We start from the raw sequence: 26359 nt of genomic DNA on the forward strand, positions 1-26359 counted from the left end.
GGAACAACAACAACAATCAACCCACCAAAACCAACAAACCCAACACAAAACCAAAACGGATGCAAAAATTAATGTTCAAAACCAATTTGATTAAATTTTGCTCACTATATGTACATATATAATTTATAAACATCCAATAATTGAAACTATTGAAAGATGTGCAATATGAACAGCCTGAAATATTTCAGTTAAAAACTGATCGATGCCCATGTTACTGGAAATTCCTCCTTTTCATCCTTCTTTTTCAACCATATAACTGACTCAGTCTACATTTAGACTAAGATAGAAAGGCATTACTGAAGCATTTAATCTCAAATTTTTCATGGACTATTTGCTCCACTGAGAACATCAGCACTTGTCCATTTGTACCAGGACAGTCAGATAAAAATATCGTAAGTGCATTAGTCATCAGCCAAAGTTGAAGTTCCAGAGTCTTTCCAAGTCTAGGTACTTCTTCTTAACCTTAGTCCTGTGATCCTTACACGTATTCATTTCATGGTGAAGATATGAGATATTTACGTGACAGTAGATAATTTTACTGTTATACTAACATGCTCTATCTACCAATTCTACATTACCTACCACATTAATTTTGCGTGCTTTCAGAAGTTCTTGCTACTGTGTTCAAAAGCACAAGCTTGAGATCAGAAGACTCAGAGTGTCCAGCTTAATAATATACTTTTGTGACACAAAACGACCTGTGACCTGTTTCAGAGTATGGGATAAGCATCTCCCATGTCAGGTTACTTGTTCACTTCTGGTTTTTGTTTTCTAGCTGGACAATTCACATCAGATAAGTTTTCTTCAAATGTTACTATACAGTCTATAGATAACAGAAAGTTGGGTAATCCAATGAAATCTCAAGACAGTCACAGCTTGAAGAGGGACATTACTAGACTTTTCCTCACAGTAAGCTTTCTAAGGAAGACTGAAATATTTCAAAGGTTTTCTTTTTCAAGTTTTATTAGAATATCAGTTGGAATATCTTTTTTACCTAAGGAAAAGTCAAAAGTGACTTAATTGACAAAAAGGGTGGAGGGAAGGAAATCACAGAATACACCCTTCCTAGCTATTGTATCCTTGCAGTTAGGTCACTGCTTTCCAAGTTAGGCTTTGATTTACTCAGCAGCATTTTGAGCTACAGAAACTCTCTACTTAGTCTTTTCTCATCCCCTAGGAGGATTAACCCCACCTCCCACCCCCTATCACTTCCAAACATTGTTAGGCTTCCATCAGCACATCTTTACTTGAGACGAGGGTCCCTGAATGAGCTAAAGTTTGCTACCTCCGTGTTGTAACTCACTTCTCTCCCCTGTTTTCCTCTGGTCTCCCACTACTGTCCATCCCAGAGTCTTGAATCTTTCTCCTCAAGCATGCTCAGTTGTTCCTCAAAAAAAGCCAGAAGGTTTTGTAACACAGAAGAGAAGCTACAGTAAGATTTGGGGTGAGCGTCTGAAACCTAGGATTCACATGCAGTTTGGGTCACATAAACACTACGACATGCTGGGCGAAATAATTTTCTTGTTAGAAAAATGCAGTACCAAATTGTACTGATCAATTGAAATTCAAATTCTGTTTCGATTATACAAATAAAACCCATATTTGCCAACTAAAATAAATTATTTAAAGTTTCATAGCTTGATGATTTAAATAATTATTAAAATCCATTATTTATATTAAATAAATCCATCTTGACACATGGTAAATTCTGTATTTATTCAGCACTACACTTCAACTCCAAGTATGCTAATAAATGACAAAAACCATAACTCCTTCTTAAACGTACAAACCCAAAATGCAACTTCTAACAGTCTATGTGGTTGTTCTGCAAAAAGTAAAGCCCTAAAAGGAATTTTTACTATGCTGAGAGTGATCTTAAAGATATTATTATGAATTTATATAAGCTTTCACATATTAGTAAATATCTTCAACATCGCACAACAATTCTTTCTCCATCTTCTACAATTGTCTAAACACTTTGGGCAAAGAAATAAAAATAAGGTCTTAGATATGTTAAAAAAAAAAATCAATAAAAGCTGTATCTGGTTAGAAAAACATCAGCTTCTTGCACTGATGGAACATTTATTGGTAATTGCTTCACAGTGGGACATGGGTTAAAACCAGAAATTTTCTGCTATCTTAACAGAAAACATACAGTAACACAACGAAGTTGTTTCCACAATGTTCTGCCTTCCAGGAAAGAAAAGCTATTACTGCTTTTATAAGTGACCTTTGATAACGATGAACTGGGGGTCCAAGACATTGTATCTAGTCAAGGATATTTAGTACTGCCACCATATTCTTTCTGGGAGCAATGAAGTGTTCTGTTGCTTAACAGTGAAACAACAGACTTTGGAAGGGGGTTTAATTGGGGAAAAGGTTGTGTGTGGGGAGATGACGACTGCAGATTAGAACTAATACAAAAGAATACAAAAATTGTCTGAGTGGAAATACAGGAGAAATGTGAGGATTTTGCCGTTTATCTACTAGATATGAATAAAAGGTCTTTTCTTAACCTCTAGTATAAAAATCCCTCTGGCATTGCTTTAATAGGGTTGCAGTGATTAATTCTATTCAGTTCTCTTTTCAAAGGTTTAAATCACTTAACTGTATAGCACTTTGGTAACCATGGTTCCAGAAAATAAAGCACATATTTTTATAAAATAGCAAGAAGATTTCATAGGAAAGAATGGCCGTGACTTAAAGCTATCTGGGAAATGTCTGCAGATCTTTAACCTGCACCATTTTTAGATCAAGTTTTTAAATAACTGCTCATTTTCCTAAGCACAGAACAGCCCCAGTGTGTTCACGCAGTGTGAAGCAAGTTGGTATCTCCATGCTGACTGGTGTTCTCAATCATATGTACTAAACACAAACCAAACATGTGGGTTAAAATAAGAGTAAGAATTTGTTCTCTGTAAAGATAACCTGAGTTAATGTTTAAACTATGAATTCTACAAAAGACAAAGATTTTTAATCTTCTCAGAATTGGATATTTTTGCCCACATTCCAGTTTACAGATAAATTTGACAGAAACTCGTAATCCACTGAGATCCTAAAGACACTAAATACAGTGCGTACGAGTTAACAGAGTACAGACAATCCAGGTCTGCTGCTGTCTTTTACATGACCTTGAATCACTGACTTCATTCCCACATCACCATTTTTTACTCTATAAAATGGGCAAAATTGTACTCATGGCCTCTGCAAGACCTCTGACAGAGTGTTTTATATACTAAAGCAAAAAAAAAAAAAAGTAATTTCTCTTATTAATGTACTTTTTAATTTTCTCAATTTTACTGTATGCAAATTTGGGGAAAAATTTGTGGATGGGAAAAAAAAGATTAAGTCAAAAAGTAATTTAGATACTATTCTCACTTAAGGTTATATGAACCCTGTGTGAAATCAGTCTTTAATAGCAAATAGCTCAATTAAAGTATTGATTACATGAAATGTGAAAACAGAGCAAACTAGTAGTGTCTTTTTTTCTTTTGGTCAGAACTGTTTTCAAATATATAAAAAAAAAATAATCCAGTAGACCTTTTCTCTTTGCAGAAAAGAAATTCACATAATTCAGTAAAAAGACATCACTTTTGCTTCTGCAAAGATCTTCAGTATGTGGCTTACCAAAGCAAAAAGCAGTTTCAGCTTCCTAGGCTGACATTCATGAAATGAATGGAAATTGATATTTTAATAACTTTTTTAAAAAAAAAATTCTAAATATGTCTGAGAAGAGCTTCCGATTATTTTCTACTTGGTTTGATAGTTAGTAACTCTCAATTATTTGTGACTGTAGTCATCAAATCTGTACCATACACAAAAAAACCCAAACCCCACCCCCCCAAAATAACCTCACAAACCCCAAACCATTTTTCCCTTTAGTAAGACTCGCAGACTCCCTGACTCCCTGTCATCTGTGATGGGGAAAGCATGCCATCTAGTGGGCTTGGAATAACGACATCTTCCTGGTACCATCAATATATAAAATTTCGAGACAAACTTCTACAAACTTTTGGTAATGACTTCATAAGTTTATTTCTTTTTCTCATACATCAAAATGGAAAGCCTTGGGCCAAACTGTGGGAACATAAAATGTGAAGTTATACAGGAATAAATTGAAAATGCCTGATTTCAGGACACGTATGAGTTTTTGTAAGTACCAAATTTTACTAGATAGACACTTAGTAGCCATTAATTGCTCTCTGAAATACAGTTTTTATTCAGCTTCAGTTCCCTTCCTCTTTCTTCACCTAATTAATACTGGCATTGGAACATCAGACCTCTGCATCTTGCTTTCCAGCTTGGAAACTTACCATCTGCCATATCAATACTGGTGGTTTTTTAGAGGTAATAAACTTAGTTAATAAAGCCAAGAGATTACAGCTGCTAAAAAGGTCCATGAAGGACAAACAGAAATTAAATTAACTTCCATAAATGACAATCAAAGTTTTTGTGTGACATCTTCATATGTATCAGGGGAATAAGGAAAAACAAAATGAAACAAAACCCAAACTTGAATAAAACTCTTTACATTAGCTATAAGAGCACAATCTTAGCAAATATGAAGCCTACAACATCTGGAAGACTGATACAAATGAGCGTATCTTAGTATTACACTGTGCTTTCCACTTTAAAGAATGTTATCCATTTGTTAAATGGAATTGTAGAGCTATGTCTTTATGTTTAAACTATGATGCTACTTTAGTCATATAAATAAAAACATATGAATTTGATCTAGCAGCTTACAAATTATTTTTTCCTTTTTTCTTTTTTAAGCTACTGAAGCTGAAGCAATTTCATGTAATGAATTCTTCAACTCTTCATGAGAACTCAAACACAATTTTAAGTAGATTAGACACTCAATCCTGATAAGAATTGCTGAAATGTAACTTCTCCCTCAAGTAACATGAGCAAAACAAGATGAAATTTGTTCAACTTTTATTCCTATAAGAAAGTGGTACTCAATTTATTCAGTAAATTGCAATTTGGAAATAACTACTTTTAAACAACTTGAGATTCTTATGTAGTTTTTTTTAAGCCATATTCATGTTGGCACCTACTTCCTGATTTACATGCACTTTAGTGCATGTTTAGTTTCAAACACTCAGATTTGAATATTTGTATTTAAAATAACCCTAAGGGGTTTTTTGGGGTTTTGCTCTGGATAAATGAAAATCAAATTCATTAATAAAATTTCTGAAAAAGAGAAATTTTAGCTTAAAACTAGAGTATACTTTTTCCTCAATTATTAAAAGCATGCCAGATAACAGTAACAGTACTAGATAATACATCTTGCAATACATTTATAATAGAAAGTCAAAACAGTAAGGAAAAATTACAATTGTGAAATATTTTGAGACAATTTCAATACTGGCTTTTCTATTTATTTTTGTCACGACCCACAGCAAAACTGCAGATAACAATTTTAATCAGTAAAATAAAATAGTATCTTGTTGTGCTTTATCAGTCTTTGTCATTTCAGCACATCTGTTTAACAGAAAAGAAACTCTGAAACGTGATATTATGGCTTCCATATTACATTTGATGGTTATTCATAAATGAAAAATTTTTGAAGAAAATATAAAATTGTAAAAGTGGATTTCAGTGCAACATGTCAGAGTTTTCTAGGAGTTATGCTGCAGTCTTTGAAAATATATGATTTTTATCAGGTAACTAATGAACGTTATAAAAGCTTTCTCCACAGTCTGATCTGATATTGCAAATCTACTCTGAAACTGGAAGAACGTATTTCAATTTCTCTTCCTTTGCATTTGCCATCTTGGAAGACAGCATATATTTGCAGCTATTCATTGCAGTAATAATTCTAGCCAGAGACAAATTTTTCAAGCAGCCACCTGCTTTTTTTATATTTTTCATGTCTGTTTTGGGTCTTGCAAACACTTGTGCCACTTTTATATTTTATAAAAGCATTTTCAGAACCCAGAGTTTATTATGACAGAGAATATAATTTTAACCCAATGTACTTCTGTGGTTTTGACTGATCCAGTTCTGTAGCTGTGTAGTGTAAATATAGGTTCACTCTGAAAGGACAGTTTGGATGAAAGCAGAAGAAGTAACAACTATAGACGGAGATGACTGCATTTTGTCAATAAAGCCAATTACAAAGTAATCTCTAGAGAATACGTCTTGCTGTGAGAAGCTACAGAATTCAGCACTGCCTTATGCCTTTAACTAGTCAAGGTAAGCTATTTATTTTTGCTTCAGTAAATAATCATAAAATTTTTCTTTAGCATATTAAAGCTACTTTAGAGTAAATTTCAATTTAGTTTCAGTTTTTTAATTTTCAGTTTAATTTCAGGTTTGTTTTGTGTTTTGTTTTGTTGGGGGTTTTTTTAGCATTTGTAAGAGTGCTAATTTTCTTCCAAGCATTTAATGAAAAACTTTATATTTAAAATAAATATATTACTCTGCAAGTTACCAGAGTTTCAGATGTTAACTGAGAATGTGAAGATCGGCTTTGACTGGATGGAGCCTTCCAAAGATTAAGAGAATCATCAAAATCTGTAGGGGAAAAAAAAGAATAAAAATCAAATTAGAACAAAAAAAGTTTTCTTTTTCATTACTACAAGGCTAACAGAGACCATAACAAGCTTTTCAAATTGTTTCAGTGAAACAGAAAAGTAGCCAACCACAGTTATCCTTCTGAAGATCTCAGAATTTAAGTTTTCATTCTCATTGTTCCTATGAATTCGGATTTATCTGGCAAATCCTTTGAATAAACACAAATTAAATAAAATACAATTTTCAGCTGCAACATAAAATAGTCTGGGAAAAGCTACACTTAGCTCAAACTGCAATTGTATAGCCTTTAGTAATCTGAAATAGTTCAGATTTAGTTTTATTTAAGATGTAATAGTACAAAATTATTGAAGGTACTGGGGTCTCACAGCACGAACATAATGAACAGATGTCCTTGTCTTCAAAAACCTTCAATTTTGCATTTTAAGAGAAGCAGTTTCAAGAAAAACCATATTCACAAATATAATGAAGACAGAATTACTTGGTAAATCTGTTTCAGAATGAGAAGTGCCAGAAATTTTATAGGACAAACCTGTCAATAATAGGTTTTGAGGCTCTCATATATTTAGAAAACAATAAAGCACTAGATTACACAGATTCTGAGTGCGAAACCCACAAAAGTAGAAGTCCTATAGATATCTCAGCTAATTACTAAACTGAGCTAACTAATTCTATTTTTAACATAAATTTGTGGATGAGGGTATTTTATTCCTGAAAAATGTGAGGAAAATACATTGGGGAAAAAACCAACAGTTTCAGGAAGATAAACCAAAGCAAGATTTTCTATTAAGAGATGACAAGGGATCTATTAAAAAGCAGAAACAGGTCATTATAGATAAACAACACCATTCTGAACATATGAATGAAGGACTTACAAGCCTTTCAAGCACTATAGTTTTAGAAATGGAGCAAACATTGTCCTGTCCTCCCTTTTTTAAATAAACAAAAATTTTACTTCTTGTTCCTGAAATATCATAGATGACTCTTCCCCTCTTATTTCAGAGTGCCTGGAAAAACGGGGTTTTTTGGCTTTGTTTTTCAGTGACCTGATAAAACATATCTCAACTACTCACTGAAAATTTCTACAATCCTGGAGTTTGAATTGCTCTCAGATATGATATTGCATCAGCTAACAGAACTACCAAGAGGCACAAATAAGAGGACCATGACAGGAGTGAAAAGTTTTGGACTGAAAAAATTACACTTGTAGATAAATAAAGCAGCCACAGAAGAAAGTGAGGATTTTTAGAGCTGGACTTTTGTATAATGCTGAGGTACTTCTCTGATAACCCAGTGAGTTAACCAAGAATATTTCTTTTCCTTGGGTCTATCATAAAGTCATAACTTGATAGGGGAAATAGCATTCCTCTTCTGTTCATGCTTCTGTAACAGAAGTTTAACAGAAACAGAACTACAAGAACTGTTTAAATCTGAAAATGGAAATACAGAAACTTAGGCACACAAAAAAAAAGCAACCAAAAAGAAGGAACTTACTAATTTTCCCTCCCTTGAACAACTTTTACTACTGAGCTCTCTGAAGAATTTCCTAGCTTTCTAAACTAAAGATTATAATACATATTTGGACAAAAATGTGGATTCTCACAACGCATCATAGTAAGACTTAGAAATATTGTTCAGAAAATGATTAGTCAATATAAAATTAGATCTGAGATATTCCAAGTGTATACAGGTTAAAAAAAATAAATCAATTTGAGTATTAAATTTGATCAGTCTATGAACTAAATTATACCTGAATGTCTTAGAATGCAGCTAACTTCAGCATATTAGAGTCCACTTTTACTCATATATCTCTGAAGTTGAATACATCAAGAAACAGGAGTTTTAGAAACAGTTCATCTATTTCTTTTTCCTAAACTTTCATTGTACTGGGCAAAACTGTAAAAAGTATTTTATCCCCAGTATTTTGCAGGAAAATGTACTGCAGAACAAATTACATCTTTCCCATTTGTAACGTTCTGAAGATGTAAATAACAGCTCAGAGCTTTTTCTGAGATATGTTAAACTAGTGACTTACCAACTTAAATCCTCAGAGCAATATTTTGACTTAACAACATAATTACATTCATGGTTTATACATTCATTTTCAGTAAGAATTATTTGAGGTAAGTTACTGTGGTGGGTTTACCTTGGCTGGATGCCAGGTGCCCACCAAGCTGCTGTATCATGCCTCTCCTCGGCAGGTGGAGAAGAAGATGGAAAAAAACCTCACGGGTCAAGATAAAGGCAGTTTAATAAAGCAAAAAGCTGGGTGCAGAAGCAAAGGACAACAAAAGATATATTCTCTACTTCCCATCAGCAGGTGAGGTCCAGCTACTTCCTGGGAAGTAGGGCTTCCGCACACGTAACGGTTCCTCCAGAAAACAAGTGTCCTAAATAACAAATGCCCCCCCTCTCCTCCTCCTTTTTCTTAACTTCTATTGCTGAGCAGAAGGTATGGAATATCCCTTTGGGCAGCTTGGGTCAGCTGTTCTGGCGATGTCCCCTCCCAAGATCTTGCCCACCCCCAGCCTACTGGCAAGGAGAGAAATGTTGGAGAGACAGCCCTGGTGCTGTGCCAGCCCTGCTCAGCAGCAGCCAAAACCCTGGTGTGTTACCAACACCTTGCTGGCTGCCGATACACAGCACAGCACGGGGAGGGCTGCTGTGGGGACAAGTCGCTCCATCTCAGCCAGACCCAATACAGCTCTCTCAGAATTAGAAGTTATTTAAGTATGTTTAAAATACAACAAGTTTACATTAACATCACTTACCAGTTATATCACCTTTTTCTGTAATGAGGTTGTCTGCCTTGGAAGAATTCAAATCGAACATATAACACCCTAGGTAACAGTGTTTCACCATCTGATTCACATGTTCATAGAACTGGCAGTGATACAGAAGGGCCTTAAGTGCAGGTTTTCCTGTCTCAGAGAGGCCAGATTCTTCATCATGTACACAGGGACCCTGAAGATATGAAATTCACAAATATAATTCCTTTAAAGGAATGTTTTGCATAAAATAAACTGTCAAAAACCCCCAAATTAAGCCTAATACAGTGTATGTATGTGTATACAGCTTGTTTACAGGCTGTAACTAATAGATTCCAAAAATCAAATGTGGATTTGATATTAAGGCTGAGCTAAATCATTATTTTACAAAAAAATGTAACGATTTAGCAAAATGGAAGTAGCTATTTAGCTCCTGAGAAATCTGGTAACAGCTAAGTAGAAAGCCATGGAAAGCTGTAAATGGGTGGTTTTAAGACAGTATACGTATCAGGAGTCTTTACAATTTTAATTTCTCATTTATTTTTACCTACATATATCAACTAACGCAAAAGTTTTCTTTAGGAAAAGAGCACACTCATACTAAGATAAGAGTAAACATCCTGAAAAGGTCAGCCAGTATACTGCCATTGTACTACATCTAGCCATGTCAATCTAATATGATAAAATATTTATTTAGAAAACAAGACATAAAAGAAAAGAAATTATCTTTGAAGAATGGTTTTCAGTCATTTCTTTTTAAATACTGACTTTAGGGAAAACTTTCTCAAGCAGTGGATTTACACCTGAAAAGAAAGACTTCATAGTGTTATTTCAAATAAACTGCCTTTGTTACAGTATTTCTCCAGTATTTTCTATGGTAACATAGGAAAACAAGTTTTATAAGCTACAACATAACCTAGTTTAGACTGACCATAAAAATTAAAGGTGATAAGTGGCAAAAGAACCCAGACTGAAAAAATTCAAACCAATTACATTCTGCAAGGAAATTTTAGGAGGCATCTTGCAGTACTTCAAAAATAAACTACTTAAAATTACAGAAAGAAAATCCATCAATGCTAATTAGAAATTTTCTTTGGCAGTCAGCAGAGAGTAGAGGTAGATCTACTGCAAATAAGTAATTTGAAAACACTATTTGTCCCCAAGAGACTCTAGATCTCCCCCAACCCCTCCATTTACACAGAATACTAGCTTACTTTCCAAGAAAAACAAAACAAAACAGAAAATAGATCAAGTGGAATCAGTAAAACTATTTTGTGCTACAGGATAAGTTATAACCAGAGTTTTAGATGGCTACTGTTCATTCTGTTTGGTTTCAGTAATATATAAACAGTCTTTTTTCACTATTTGCCATTTACATCAATTAATGGAGAATCAGATATGAAATAGTTTCAAGAAGAATACAGTATTTCATGCAAACTGTTTATGATGAATTATAAAATTTTACTCATACACTGTCAGCAATATACTGAGACTGTATCAACTATGACAAATGTGTACTTTAGAAATGTTAAATTTAGTCAAAATTTTACCATCCAGAACTCTTTGCTAGCTTAAAAAGCTATGCCAGATACTTTATTGTACGAGGGCCCTGAAAGTTACTCATCAATTACATTCATAAAGTGTTCTGACTTCAGCAATCTTCATACAAGACCGTATGTTGCAGTCTTAGAGTACTTTGCACAAGTTGACTCTACTCATGACAAAAAGTTTCCTATGCCACTCTTTAAAGTAATATAGCAAAATGTATTTTTATAAAGCAGATCAACTAGATAACAGCAACACTATAGACATTCTCATGAAGATACTGGCCTAAAAACTCTACTCACAACCTTTCCTTTTCCATCCCTATTTGCCTAAGGGATAAAATTACAATACTCTACTTTGGGTATGGTACATTATTCCTACCATTCACCCAGATCCCCTTAATAGCTCTCCTTTTAACTTGCTTGCATTAAAGTCAACAGACAAACCATCTTATTCAGTGCAAGGGAAAACGGTAACTCTGAAATACAGAATTTGATCCTGACGGTATCTTACAATTTTAATTGTTGTTTGTATTTTCAACAGGTTTCATTTACCATTTACCATAAAGTGTTGTTTGATAATATCTTTCAGCACGAACACTTAGTAAGTGATGAGCAATTTCCATTAAATTACATTTCTTAACAAGAATCACATTGACTCAAAGGTTCTATTAATTGCAACTTTTAATAGAGTTTATATCAACAAGTTACAATGGCTGACCTTGTAAATGCCCTGCTATTATGAATTCAAAGAATTACAATTTATATTGATAAAATGTACGTAATAAGCAGTAAGACTGAAACAAGGGCCAGATTCGTAAAATTACTTGAACATCTTCCTTTATGATCAGATGCAAAAGAAAGATAAGATATACTGTAAAATGCAGGTCTGCAAGAAATAGCATGATTTTGGGCGTAGCTGAATCATAGATAGCTTATCCTAGTAAAATAGGAGGAATGTTTTTCAGCACTAACTTGATAACAGCATATGGTTGCACTTGCAAATTTCTTCAAAAAATAACATATACTGTTCTCATACAGGTACAAGCTCACATACTGGAAGGAGCAAGATAGACAGAAATAACAGGTATCAAGGCCACAAAAAATGTGAAAAATTAGGAACAAAGATCCAAAGATCTTTATGTACAATGAATGAGACTTGCTGAAAGTAACAGGGGATGACTGATTCAAGATCAGAACTGGCACAGTCTCCAGGGAATCTTATCAGTTTGTATAAACATCTGATAAAAGAAAGTAAAGGGAGACATATTCTTCTCAGTTGGCAACCAGTGACCGGACAAAAGGCAGTGAGCAAAAATTGAAATACAGGAAATTCTATTTAAACTTCAAAAAAAACTTTTTTCCCTGTGAGCATAGTCAAACATTAGAACAAGTTGCCCAGTGAAGCTGTACATCCTTGAACATATTCAAAACTCAACTGGACACAGCCCCAAGCAATCTGCTTGAGTTCACCCTGCTTTGAGCAAGGGGTTATGTTTTTAAGAAGCATTTAAATTTACTTAAGCAACAAGCTGTTTCATCTTTCTTTGGAAAGGACTGTGTCTCATCACTTACATATTTCTTTCAAAACATTTTATAAACATCACATCCTCATACTCCTCAAATCATGTTGCATTACAAGTGTGGGTAAAATAAATGATCAATTTCTATCCTAAAACATTAATGATACTATGTAAGTAAGCCAGGTTCCTAAGAGCCCAAAGATACTGTATTCATGAAATGCAACATATATACAAACTAGTTTTGGTTCTTTTCTTGAGCTTCTTGAACTTTGAAAGACGTTTGTCTATTCATAGATTTCTCTTTCCAAAATGTCACCTTAGACATGTAATTTAAGTTTATATTTTATACATATACTGACATAAGTTTTTTTTATACCAAATAACATGTCTCTGTGACATTATGACCTTTCTCATCAAATGTAACAGTAACTCACTCGCCAAATACAATCCTTCACATCTCCTGTAGGAATTGGAATCACAAGGAGATTTTGTAGAATAAAAGCAGCCTAAAAAAAAAAAAAAAAGAAAGCATCAATATTGCCATCTAGCCATCACAATTCGAAAAAACCACATCAGAACCAAACAGCATAGTCTACATATTATTCCATTGCTTTAGACTTATGTTGAAACACAAAGAATTTTCACATTCATGTTGGGAAAAAAAATTAGAAGGATATATCCTGAAACCTCTAAAACTTCACCTACAACGGATGTCAGTAGGACATGGCACAAGAGAAGGCTGGTAAGAAAAAAAGAAAAGGAAGAGATGGAATAAAAATCACTAGGAAACAAATTTATTTTTTTATCAAATACTTTTATCGCTGTTCCACTACAATCAATCCTGTTGAATAAGCATTACATAACAAGAAGTATTAAAATAAAAAAAAAACAAACAGAGGAGGAAAACTCAGTGAGTCCAGAGGAAGCCATGAAGATGATCAGAGGGCTGGAGCACCTCTCCTATGAGGACAGGCTGAGAGAGCTGGGGTTGCTCAGCCTGGAGAAAAGAAGGCTCCGGGGAGACCTTACTCCAGCCTTCCAGTATGTGAAGGGGGTCTGCATGAAAGCAGACCTTACAAGGGCATGGAGTGACAGAACAAGGGGCAACGGTTTTAAACTGAAAGAGGGTAGGTTTAGGTTAGATATAAGGAAGAAATTCTTTACTGTGAGGGTGGTGAGGCACTGGAACAGGTTGCCCAGAGAAGCTGTGGATGCCCCCTCCCTGGAAGTGTTCAAGGCCAGGTTGGATGGGGCTTTGGGCAACGTGGTCTAGTGGAGGGTGTCCCTGCCCATGGGAGGTCCTTTCCAACCCAAACCATTCTGTGATTCCAGGATTCTATGAAAACCTAGATAACTGTTTATGACCCTCTATTGTCCTCGTGTAATTTTTTTTAAATTATTATAAAATAATTGGGACAGTGTGGGGGATGCATTGGGACACACTGACACATATGTTCCAAATATTTTCCTTTCTAAATACATGGCATATGTGTTTTTCTAATTTATATTACACACACGAATGTGGGTGGATTGAAACTGCTTTTTTAATATTTTGTCAATCTTTTGTCAATAATTTGACTCTTAAGAGACTACTAAAGTTATTTGGAAGTTAAATTAAACAATGAAGCACACATTCTCAAAACCATTTTGGACAAAGAAATTCAAAATATTACTTTTGAATATGGAATTAGTTGAGCAACAGAGCAACAGAAGAAACTAACCCACTATTTGTCATAGTTGTTCCTTCTTAGTCATTGGAAAACAGGAAAAACCTTACAACTAGAGCTGATAAAAGTTGCAAAAACTGTGTACACAGTTTAAATACAGTATTATATAGTTCTGTGTGCTGTTCTGACAGAGTGCAAACTTTCAGTTCTCACAAATAAACCTTAGTGCCTAGGCACATTAGATTACTTCATGTCTGCAATGAAGAGATATTTACTACAAGTTGAGTGATGAGTTTGTACCAAAGTTTTCATAAATGGAACAAACCACCTATTAAAATCTGGGCTAATTTGTTATGCTTTATCAACCTATTTGCCTGAGTAAGCCTTAGGAGTTTTTATGGGTTCACTTGTATTGTCTAGATAATTTCTGCTTTTACACTAATCATCCATATTTGTTGCTTCTTGAATAATTCTAAATAAGAAGCTAAACATTTATTTTAGGTAGGTAATATTTAACTTACAAAGCAGTAGGTGTTGTGCAGCAGCAGAGAACAAATATATACAATAAAAATTAAAAAACCCCATTTCCTTAATGAAAAAAAACCTTGACAATCTAAGTTGGCAGAAGGACACAAGAAACATACCTCCCTGCGTACCATGCTACATTCAGACTGGTCCAGAAAGATGTTTATCACCGTTCCCCACAGCCCTCCTGAAATGTTCTGGCAACTTTCTGCTAAAGCAATACATCCTGTTTCAAGAGATGTAAGAGCTGATCCTATTCCAAGTGCTGTAAATCTGACCTAGTACATATAAGCACAACACAAAGTGATATTTCTTACAGTAATTAGTAACACATTTTCTTTAAATGATTAAGTTGTATCAACTGAATGTGGAACTTAAGGGAGTAATTTAAAGAGTAACAACTTCTTTTCTTATATTTCTCTAGCCCTATACTCATAATCACAACTATGTGTACGTAAAAATGACAGAATTAATAACACAGCTTTTTGAATACTTAAAAATACTACGATAGTCTTCAATATTCTTCACATTTTACTGCTAAAAGTGCCATTTAGCAAACTCATATAATTTAAGAGATTTGCATCACATACATTTGCTCTAAATTTGTAGTTCATGTAAATGTTTCTGCTTTGTAGCTAGGTAACAGCAAGTAACTGCCTATGAAACATGATCATGAGTGACTAATGAAAGCACAGAAGACAGAAGATGTAGGGAAGGATTTCTCAGAAGATGTTTATATGGAAACATTCTCCCTACTTTATCATTACTGTTATTAGGATATAGTCAGTAACATTTTAAGTAATGCAAAGCAGTAGTTGCAATATTAAATAAATTAATGAAACAAAAATTTTGCAAATACTTAAGGGTCAAAATAAGATTCCAACTTAACATTGCATTAACTAACCTCAGGGTCTCTATCTACCCATAAAGGAACGAGCCATGCCAGACCTAGCTGAGAAAGAATTTGTTCTTCACTGCTGTCATAAGGCAAAGACCAAAGAGATATCCAGTCCTGATTAGAAAACAGAAAATAAATTAAGAAATTATTTTATAAATCTTTCAATGCCATGCCAGTCTACCAACAGCCTGAGCTACCAATTATACACTAAAACACTTCAAATGCACACAACATGGATATTCCAGAAAAAAGATTTTTTTTTAACCTGCTGACTTCACCTACTGAATAAAATTAAATTTGTGTCATCTTCATAGAATTAGGACAGCAGTACTAAAGACAGATTACATATTTTACTTGAAATACTGGGATAGTTATTTCCATTCAAAATTTAGTCCTTACATTTTTTTATTTTTGCTTATTATTAACATTATTTTTCTCTCTTATATTACACATCTGCAGAAAACTACCAAATAAGAACATGCAATTATTTCTTTGATCATAATTCATTCTTTTTCTTCATGCACCTGCCATATGATTAAATAGTCATGCAGACTACCACATACTACTTAGCTGCAGATTGCATGAAATCATACTCAACTTTTAATTTGTGTAATTCAGGTTAAAGAAACCCCATACTTGCAAAGTACTCTTTAACCATGGCACTGCACAAGCAATGCATTAAGTTTATAATGAATCATGATACCTAAAATTTTAGGTATGTGTCTTCCGGCCATCTCTGTATATTTTTTACACAATAGATGACTGATGTTTTATTTGGAGCAGTGTATTTTGCATGCATCTTCTCAATACATGCAATATTAATTACAAAAAGCACAGTATTTTATGACCTTTGAGTTTTGGGCAGGAGGGCATTAAAATAGAAAATTAAATACAAAACATAGGTCAGCAAAGCAAGACCAATGAAAATGATACCATAGCAAACAAACAAAACATTGCAGCAATTCTAGTACACCTTAAGTACATGCTCTATTTCTCACATACTCCTACAAACACCTGTAAGTAACTTCTGCCCATCAGTATGAGCTAAAGGATCTTATATCTGACTTCACAAGGTGGTTCTTTTAATAATGAAGAACCGTAATGGTTCATAATACTACTAATGAGTAAAAAATTTGCTTTAACTAGTGTTAATTTCAAGTCACTGGAATGTGCATTTTAAGTTAGCATTTATTTTATTTTTTAATTGTAGTTATCCAGTGTGTCTCTTGCACAGAGGAAGAAGGCTAATTTTGTATTTCTCTTTCGTAAGATTTGATACTAAATCACATGACTGTTAACAGCGGCCAGGATTTAAAATTTCTTTGAGATTATAAGCTATTAGCACAGTCTAACCAGTAACACTGTTGTATACACATGATGATTTCCAGCCACAAAAAAAATGCCACTGATCATTACGCTACTATACATATTACTCTATGAGACTGATATATTAAAAAAAAGTCTACTCCTTCATCCATGCATTTACGATCTAACTCTTTGGAGGCTGCAGTATTCCTACTGTGTACTTAATATTCTGTCCCCCTGCAATTTTAATAAACTTTGTCAGCATTTAATATCTTGAAGAAGGAGTAGAGACCTGAAAAAATAGACATCTGGAATTTGGAGAAGTAGCTATACTGCTATTTCTAATTACATGTGTACTTGATCATATTGAAAGATTTTCACTTGTGGCTATCACAGATATTAACAAGAGTGGATTTGCATTCTCCAAAATGATTACACTAAATTGTTGAATTTGCTTTAACTGCTTCAGGATGAAGGTCTACATATATGTATGTGTAAACATAAGTTAGAAAGCCTGTTATCTATACAAGACTGAAGAAATAATATTGTTATAAATCTTTAAATTTATTCATCCTATATAAAATCCCGATTTCTCATTTTTTATAAAAAGAAAATTATACCTTATTCTGAAAGAAGGCCTCTCTAAATCCACAAAATTATTTGCAGAATGATTTCAGTAAGGTCAAAATTGAATCTTCAACTTTCTTGTATATTATTCTCTACCATATTTTTTTATCTAACAATATATACCAAATGAGATTACCAGATATATTTTTTTTTTATTTTTACAATCTGTTGCCATGTAAGACATCTTCCCCCTCCACATATGAAAATCTATCATTTAACTTTAGGCAGTGAGAATATATCTGTGCATAGCCCTCACAAATGACAAGATAAGGACAACTGTAATGCACTCACCATATCCTTGGCTTGAGCCATCATTTCATGAGATAAATGAAGCAAGCAAAGAACTGTGCTTTTTGTAACACCTTTTCCCATGAAGGACATAGCGTTTCCTCCCCATTCAACATAGAAGGATGAGATGACCTAGGAGTGGGGGTACAAGTTCATGGTAGCTTTAGTGTAAGTAGTGTACAGGTACAGTACAAACTCCCCTATATGCTACTAACTCATAATTTAAGCTCATGAAAAGATGGCAGACTTTTAGCTGAATTTTAAGAATTTATTTATTTATGAGTCATCCGGTCATCATAGGATTAACCATATAGGAAACCATTGCAAGTGTAATGCTTTTTATTTGCTTCTTCAAATGAAGAATGCAGTGGAGCATGACATTGAGTAGAAACCTGAAAGTTTGATTTTGATGGAAATAGTCCATTTATTGTACGCATTTTTTTTATGCTATGTTTGGAATTAAAAAATATAATTTCTTTTCAAAATTCTGTGTTCAAGAAAAAGGGTCATTTATCTCTTTGATTGTGATTTGAATTGGAATAAATGCATCAGCTTTCTATATCAAATTGTAAGGAACAGAAATAAAGGTCACTGGATCATAACATAAAATAAGCTCTATCTGATCAAAGACCTATATGTTAAAATAAAAAACATGCTGCTTTCAACAAAACATGTCTGAAAATACTTTTTTAAAAAAATACATTATTTCAAGACTCATATTTTAGGATGTATTTTTCTCCCCAAAGCATAGCAATTTAAATCTCTCCATTTTTGCTGCTGTTCTTTCTCTCAGTGTCTCACTCCACAGGAATACTTTCAAACCCAATTTCTCCAATCCCTCCCAAAAGAAACCTACATTTACTTTCATATTTAGTCCAAATAAAACTACATAATTCCTCTGCACATGCAGCTTGTGTATTACCAGTTGATTTCATTCTGTAACATTTATTATGTTTTTTTTCCAGTAATAATCTTCCTTTCACATGACAACATCTGTAACCTTGGTGTCATTTTTAGTCTAGATTTCAAACTGCAGAGCTCATCTAATCAAACAGCTCTGAAATATTTATTTCTACTTGAGAAATCTTGGCAAGTTAAGATTTTCCCCTTAAAAGACTACATTTTTCCTGACACTTATCTGGTTACTATTCATATTGCTCAGAATCACAAATTAATTAAAACTACTTTAAGACTTTTTCAAGCCTCTATGAATGCAACAAATAGATTTTAGTATTTGAAACTAAAAAGAAAACTTGTAAATATATCTACCTTACTGAACACCCGTAAAACAATCAGAAAGTCAGATCTATGCTTTTCCTATAGTTTTTAAGATGACCGGAGTTTTCAGAAGGTGTAATTTTAGGAGCAAAAACTTACTGTCTATCACATCCAAGGACTTAGCAAACAACTAAGAACACTGAAAACAAGAATGAAATTTTGGCTTCCCAACAACTGCAGCATCTTGAATTGCCTCTTTTTTTGCTTTCTGTGTGTTAATAACCTGCCTAATGAGTTACTGTTCCCGCAGACCCCCTTTCACACATGGATTTTGCCTGTGGGAGAATATCTTGGATTTTTCCTCTTAGCTTTTCAGTTATTAAAAAGAATAGAAATAAAAAAAAAAATCTGTTTTTCATCTTGCTTAAACTACAGTCACTTTATATTGCCTCTTAAATAGGGGATGAAGGCACACACAATACAATCAATCATTGTAAGTACAGATACACATCTGCCCTGGTTTTGGCTGAGATAGAGTTAATTTTCTTTCTGGAAGCTGGTATAGCGCTGTTTTGGATTTAGTATGAGAATAATGTTGATAACACACTGATATTTTTAGTTGTTGCCAAGCAGCCAAGGACTTTTCAGCTTCTCATACTGACCTGCTAACAAGAAGGTGGGGGGCACCCAAGAGGCTGGGAGGGCACACAGCCAGGACAGCTGACCCAAACTGGCCACAGGGATATTCCATACCATATGACGTCATGCTCAGTATATAACTGGGTGGTGGGCCAGGAAGCAGGGCAGCTCAAGAACTAGCTGAGTATCGGCTTCAGTTGGTGAGCAATTGTGTTGTGCATCGCTTGTATATTCTTTGTTTTTTGTATTATCTTTCTTTCCTGTCCTATTAAACTGTCTTTATCTCAATCTGCAAGTTTTACCTTGTTTTTTTTCCTTTTGAGTCTCTCCCCCATCCCACTGAGGAGAGGGGGCAGGGAGTGAGCTAATGGCTGTGTGGTTGTTTTAGCTGCCTGTCAGGTTAAACTACAACAACATCACTCAACCTAGTCTCCATATTTTTGCTATTTACTTAGCAGAAAAAAAGCACCTTTGCCACACTTATTCCTAGTGATAATATTTATTAAAAGTACATCCTAAAATTTATAATGTTGTTAGCTATACCATTCTTTACAAGCATTCAACCCAAAAGCTAAGTTATAACATAAGCTACCCACCTCAAGAAGGCCTGTTAAATATTTCTTACAAATTGTGACAGGTTCAACTGCAGCAGAATAGGTACTCCAGTCTGGACGTGCAGTAACATGAACCATTCCTCGTAATGTTCTCTCCAGTGAAGGAAGTCCATAAAAATGTGGTGCATCTGTTAGCCTTAGGCATTGTAGCAGCTTCAGAGCCAGCTCAGTTCTGAAAGAGCCAGCAAGTTCCAAGCCCTCTCTGGTTTAATTGTAAAAAACAAACAAAAAAAAATCAACTGTTAACATGAAGCTATTATAATGCATCATTTTACAAGAGGCCGTTCTTCTTACTGTTAGTCAAGGAATCTCAGCATCTCAAGTAGTTACTACTGCCTTATGCACAGAATAACATGGAATTAAATTTGACATTTCTAGCTTCACCCAGGTTCTGAAAGCATAATATTGCTTCTGATTATAACAGGGTTGCTTAACCAAAAAAGGACAAATGAGATGTAACTCTAATTATTAAGGAGCACATTACATAAAAAGCAAGAGATTGAAAAAGCTGGATAACAAGAAGAGTTGAGAAGCTTAGTAACTACGCTTATGTTTGTTCTGGTTCAAGAGACAAGTTTAAAAATACTTCCTGCGAAATACTATCAATACAGAATTCAGGTAGACAGAAAATACAGGAGTGTGAGATATAACAAGCAGGGATTTCTATAATCCTCCCTTTTCCAGCTGTCAAAATTTTTAGAAAATTAATAACTGTGTGGGAAGAATGAAGAAGGTAACATTTTTAAAGTATCTTTACAAACAGTTATGTTGTGGCACTTAAACAAATATTATCTTAAACTGCAATTTCAGTATCACTTAGAATACACTTGGACAGAAAGATTTAGTGTGGGAAAATGTTATCTAAGAAACTTAGAGGGGGAAAAAAAACCCAACGCAACTGGGTTTGCTTGATTAACACAAAAATGTTGGAACTTCATGCTGGAAGTAGCTGTTCTAACTAATCAGTAATGTGCACTGATACTGTATTAGGCCAAAAAGGAGTTCAATGAAAATAAACATTTGTTGATATTTCAAATATTTCAATATTTTACTTTGCTATAAATAAATGCTAGAAAATCAACCAAGTTATCATTTGCTTGTGCAAATTTCTAGCAGTGAAAAAGAAATAGTCCCTCATCTCCCTGCAACCAGTTTAGTTATCATTTGCCAAAAAAATGACCACTAGTATATACTCTTCCAGGTTTCCCAGTTAATTTCCTAATTTTACTGTGAAAAGGCCTATCTAATGTTGATCTTTACTTCAATAGGAGTATATTCCATTTTTACAGTTTAAAATAATTGAGTCATGATGTAGTTCTATTCAAATTGTGACCAAGATACAGCAGCAGTAGGTACTATGATCCCCCATCAGAATTACATGGGCTGGTCCATTTACACTGTACCTGTCAGTCACTGACACAGAACAAAACAAGAGTGTGTTAAAAAGACGAATGAGTTCTTTATCCAGTTGCTGCCTGACAGCAGTCTGTATTTCATCTATTTCATCCCGCACTTGGGATTCTGGTCGCACCAGGAGGTCCAAAAGGGATTTTGGCTTCTAAAAGAAAAGAATAAAAATACAGTCACATAATGCATTGTTTAAATTCTATTTTAATACTCACACTAAAGCCATTTTTCTGTTGAGAACTTGCAAATCACACACATTATAAATCACAAATTCCGTGATCATTTTTACTAAGAAGTATTTCTGTAAAAAGCATAATAAAAAATTCCTATAACTACCAATTACTTGAATCTCCTAAACATCATAAAAGGATCTACTGTTAAGGCCTTAAAATCTCCTGGCATTAAGCTATAATACTGGATGTTTTGAAGCATGAAAGAGAAGTCAAAGTTATATACAGTAATAATCTGCATTAAAAGATTAGATCACAAAAACCAGAAAACACATAGTAGAAATACTAGTTCAAGATGTATCTTGTATGTCTCAGTTGCTTGAAAGACTTAGATCATTTTATATGAAGATTTTATATTAATATATTGAATGGGCCATATTTATAAAATTTTAGAGGATTCCCAGTTAGCCATATAAATTGAAGTACCTGAATTCTGTAAGTAATTGAAATGAAGTCTATCAGCATTTTTTTCCTAAATGTTTAGATTGTATTTTAAAATGGGAAAATGCAAGTGCATGGAGACTGTACTTCACATATGATCTCTCTTATATAAGATCATGAATGATCTTACATGCGGGGAGTATGCCCTTGCTTTGTGAAGAACAGTACTTTGCAAATTTCTAAAACTGCAGCCATCGCTTTTATCTTTGGCATTTAACTATTGGTTTTATACAGCAAGATTGAATTGTTATATTTTGACAAATATAATAAAAGTTGTTTATACTGCTTTATGTTTATTTCCTATTTGTTTTTATACTTTCCAATTTTACACACCTTAAATGAACAGTATTGGATAGAACGGATCTCAAATATAAAGCACAAGAGTGTAAAAAAATGGAAAGAAAAAAATTATATTTCAATATTATACATGCATTTTTAACTACAGCAACTGAACTGTACACTTATATAATGCCTTCCTTGCGTTTATAAAAATATTTTACTTAGACATGTTATAGCCATTTAAAATCAAAACTAGTGACAGACACACTGAAAGCAGAAACTTCTGTCCTAGCTTTCAATTCTTGTTCTTAATGCAAGACAGATAACGTTCATTTATATCACTTTGCCAAAATGAAGGCTCCAACACACCTGTTTGGAACTTCATCCTTTAAGTTACTGTGCTGGTTTTGTCCAGGATAGAGTTAATTTTCTTCACAGTAGCTAGTACAGGGCTGTGTTTTGGATTTGTGCTGGAAACAGTGTTGATAATACAGGGATGTTTTGGTTACTGCTGAGCAGTGCTGACACAGAGCCAAGGGCTTTGCTGCTTCTCACCCCACCCCACCAGGAGAAGGCTAGGGGTGCACAAGGAGTTGGGAGGGGACACAGCTGGGACAGCTGACCCCAACTGACCAAAGGGATATCCCATACCATATGATGTCATGCTCAGCATATAAAGGCTAGGGGAAGAGGGAAGAGAGGGACGTTCGGAGTGATAGCGTTCCTCTTCCAAGTAACCATTACACATGATAGAGCCCTGCTTTCCTGGAGGTGGCTGAACACCCGCCTGCTGATGGGAAGTGGGGAATGAATTCCTTGTCTTGCTTTGCTTGTGTGTGCGGCTTTTGCTTTACCTATTAAACTGTCTTTATCTCAACCCATGGGTTCTGTCACTTTTATGATTCTCTTCCCCATCCCACCATGGGGAGAGTGAGCAAGTGGTTGCGTGGGGCTGAGCTGCCGGCTGTGGTTAAACCACGACAGTTACATAGATAATACACATTGGGTTATGCAGGTAAGCATAGCTTATACAGCTGTATATGTATGCACACACATATGTATACACAGTTACATAGTTAACCATATAAGTATATATAGTTATATGTACATATAGAGCTATGTATAGCTAACTGTAGTTATGGCACTATACAACCATATTACCATAGTTAACTACACCACTGCAAGGCACACACAGGTAGATATTTGCTGCTGATAAATACAGTATTTGAGTTTAGAGAAACAATTCATATAACAAGTAAAGGAGAGAAGGAAATTTACTCTTGTCCAAAATTAACTTCCTCAAACACTAAAACCATAGCACTGACCACAAAGTAGCAGACATTAACACCGTAAGATCTGCTATTTCTTGCTTTTGTCAAGAGAAGTCATGTTCCTTGAGGAACGTACCAGAAACAAACCAGCTGGCCAGTCCACAGTTACATTATTTCTTACAGTCTACAGCTAACTTCTTAAGTATATTCTTACATTTTTAAGCAACGGTTTCAGGATCCACTTCAGATGATCTGACTCCAAACTTGATCTCTGCTCTTTAAGCAGTTTGTTTAAAAATCTTAAGACATCTACTAAAAGCTTCTCATCCTCCACAGAAGCTGGAAGCACTTGCAGAAACCTGCAATGCAAACAAAAATATCTTCTTTCATACTTGTAGCACATTAAAAGACAGTTTAAGATCTCAGTCTAACAGGACTCAAGTCACCTGCAAATGTGGAAATATATAAAGTATATATGTATATTACATATATTTACACACAGTAAATACGGAATTATATTGTTATAGATATATATTAAATTACATATATTTCATACTTTTACATAAAATATTGTCTATATTATTATACTTATATGCTATTAAACATTGTGTATTATTGTAATGTAAAATTGTTATGTATATTAAAAAGTGTATTTACATATAGTAAACATGGAATTGCATACATTAAAAGGTAAAAAAAAATCTGAAGAGGGCCACAGACAGGAAAGAAAAAAGGTAATTAGCTATTATTAATTGCTAGTATTTAATAATAGCAAAGCCTACCTATGCATTTTAAATAATCCTCATTTTAAATACAGCATTCTTATTTTTTGCCAGTTTTGTGTATGAAAAAATTCCAGTACCTGAAGGGGTCCTACAGGAAAGCTGGTGAGGGACTGTTTATGAGGGAGTGTAGTGACAGGACAAGGGGTAATGGGTTTAAGATGAAGGAGGGTCGATTTAGATTAGATGTTAGGAAGAAATTCTTTACTGTGAGAGTGGTGAGGCACTGGAACAGGTTGCTCAGAGAGGTTGTGGATGCCCCATCCCTGGAAGTGTTCAAGGCCAGGTTGGATGGGGCTTTGGGAAACGTGGTCTAGTGGAGGGTGTCCCTGCCCGCAGCAGGGGGGTTGGAACCAGATGGTCTTTGAGGTCCCTTCCAACCCAAACCATTCTATGATTCTATGTTTCTAAAATTACAGAATCAGATAATCATTGAGGTTGGAAGGGACTTCTGGAGGTCACCTGGTCCAGCTCCCCCTACTCATGCAGGGACACCTGGAGTCAGTTGCTCAGGACCATGTCCAGGTGGCTTTTGAATATCTCCAAGAATGAAGATGCCACAACCTCTCAGGGTAACCTGTGTCACTACTTGGTCACCTTCACAATAAAGTGTTTCCTGATGTTCAGAGGGAACTTCTGTGTTTCAGTGTGTGCTTATTGCCTCTGGTCCTGCCACTGGGCACCGCTGGAAAGAGTCTGGCCCCATCTTCCTTATACCCTCCCTTCAGGTATTTGTACATGTTGATAAGTTCCCTGCTCTGAGCCTCCTCTTTTCCAAACTAACCAGTCCCAGCTCTCTCAGCCTTTACTCATAGAAAAGATGCTCCAGTCCCTCATCATCTTTGCAGTGCTTTGTCGGACCAGTATGTCCATGTCTTTCTTGTAGTAGGGAGTCTGAAACTGGACACAGCAGTCCAGGTATGGCCTCACCCGTACCAAGTGGGGGGGAAGGATCACCTGTCTTGTCCTGCTGGCAGCTCTCCTCCTAATGCAGCCCACGATACCATTAGACTTCTCTGCTGCAAAGGCACACTACTGGGTCATGTTCAGCTTGGTGTCCCAGGATCCCCAGGTCCTTTTCAGTAAAGCTGTGTTCCAGCTTGGTGAGGCCCAGCATGTACTGATGCCTGGGGTTGTTTCTTCCCAGGTGCAGGACTTGGCACTTCCCCTTGTTGAACTTCATGGGGTTTCTGTCAGTCCACTTCTCCAGTCTGTTGAGGTCCCACTGGATAGCAGCATGACTCTCTAATGTATTAGCAACTCCTCCCAGTTTTGTAACAAACAAAATCGATGAAGGGGCATCCTGCCCCATGATCCCAATCATTAGTGAAGATGTTGAACAGGATTGGATCCAGTATTGATCCCTGGGGCACATTGCTAGTTACTGCCTTCCAACTGGACTTCCTATCACCCTCTGGGCCTGGCCATTCAACCAGTTTACCAGCCATGTCACTGTCTACTCATCCAGCCCATACCTCATCAGCTTCTCTACAAGGATCTTATGAGAGACAGTGTCAAAAAGTCTTCCTGGAGTCAAAGTACACAATATCCACTGCTTTCATCTACCAAGTCCTTTCGTCGTAGAAGGGTATCAGCAGGCTGGCCAATCACGACTTCCCCTTGGTGAATCCATACAGACTACTCCTGATGACCTTCTTGTCACTCAGGTGCATGGAAATGGCTTCCAGGATTGGCTGCTCCATCACCTTCCAGGGACTGAGGTGAGGCTGACTGGCCTGTATTGCCCTGGGTCCTCCTTCCTGATCTTGTTGAAGATAGGAGCAACATTTGGT

At 35.1% G+C, this 26359-nt stretch overlaps 1 protein-coding gene across 4 annotated transcripts in view; it reads right to left on the reverse strand.

Moving 5' to 3' along the window:
• RTTN (rotatin) overlaps nucleotides 1-26359 on the reverse strand; it is an 85235-nt gene that overhangs the window by 24350 nt on the left and 34526 nt on the right. For all 4 annotated transcript variants that reach the window (XM_054817477.1, XM_054817476.1, XM_054817475.1 and 1 more), the window contains 9 exons: nucleotides 23999-24143; nucleotides 21560-21714; nucleotides 20139-20358; nucleotides 17689-17817; nucleotides 15472-15579; nucleotides 14687-14845; nucleotides 12810-12881; nucleotides 9312-9504; nucleotides 6440-6522 (listed from right to left, as the gene is read on the reverse strand). In XM_054817477.1, the coding sequence (XP_054673452.1) occupies nucleotides 6440-6522; nucleotides 9312-9504; nucleotides 12810-12881; nucleotides 14687-14845; nucleotides 15472-15579; nucleotides 17689-17817; nucleotides 20139-20358; nucleotides 21560-21714; nucleotides 23999-24143 (1264 nt within the window). The remainder of the gene's footprint in view (nucleotides 1-6439; nucleotides 6523-9311; nucleotides 9505-12809; nucleotides 12882-14686; nucleotides 14846-15471; nucleotides 15580-17688; nucleotides 17818-20138; nucleotides 20359-21559; nucleotides 21715-23998; nucleotides 24144-26359) is intronic.

This window comes from Grus americana, chromosome 2 (assembly GCF_028858705.1).
Source record: "Grus americana isolate bGruAme1 chromosome 2, bGruAme1.mat, whole genome shotgun sequence".
NCBI classification, from domain to species: Eukaryota; Metazoa; Chordata; class Aves; order Gruiformes; family Gruidae; genus Grus; species Grus americana.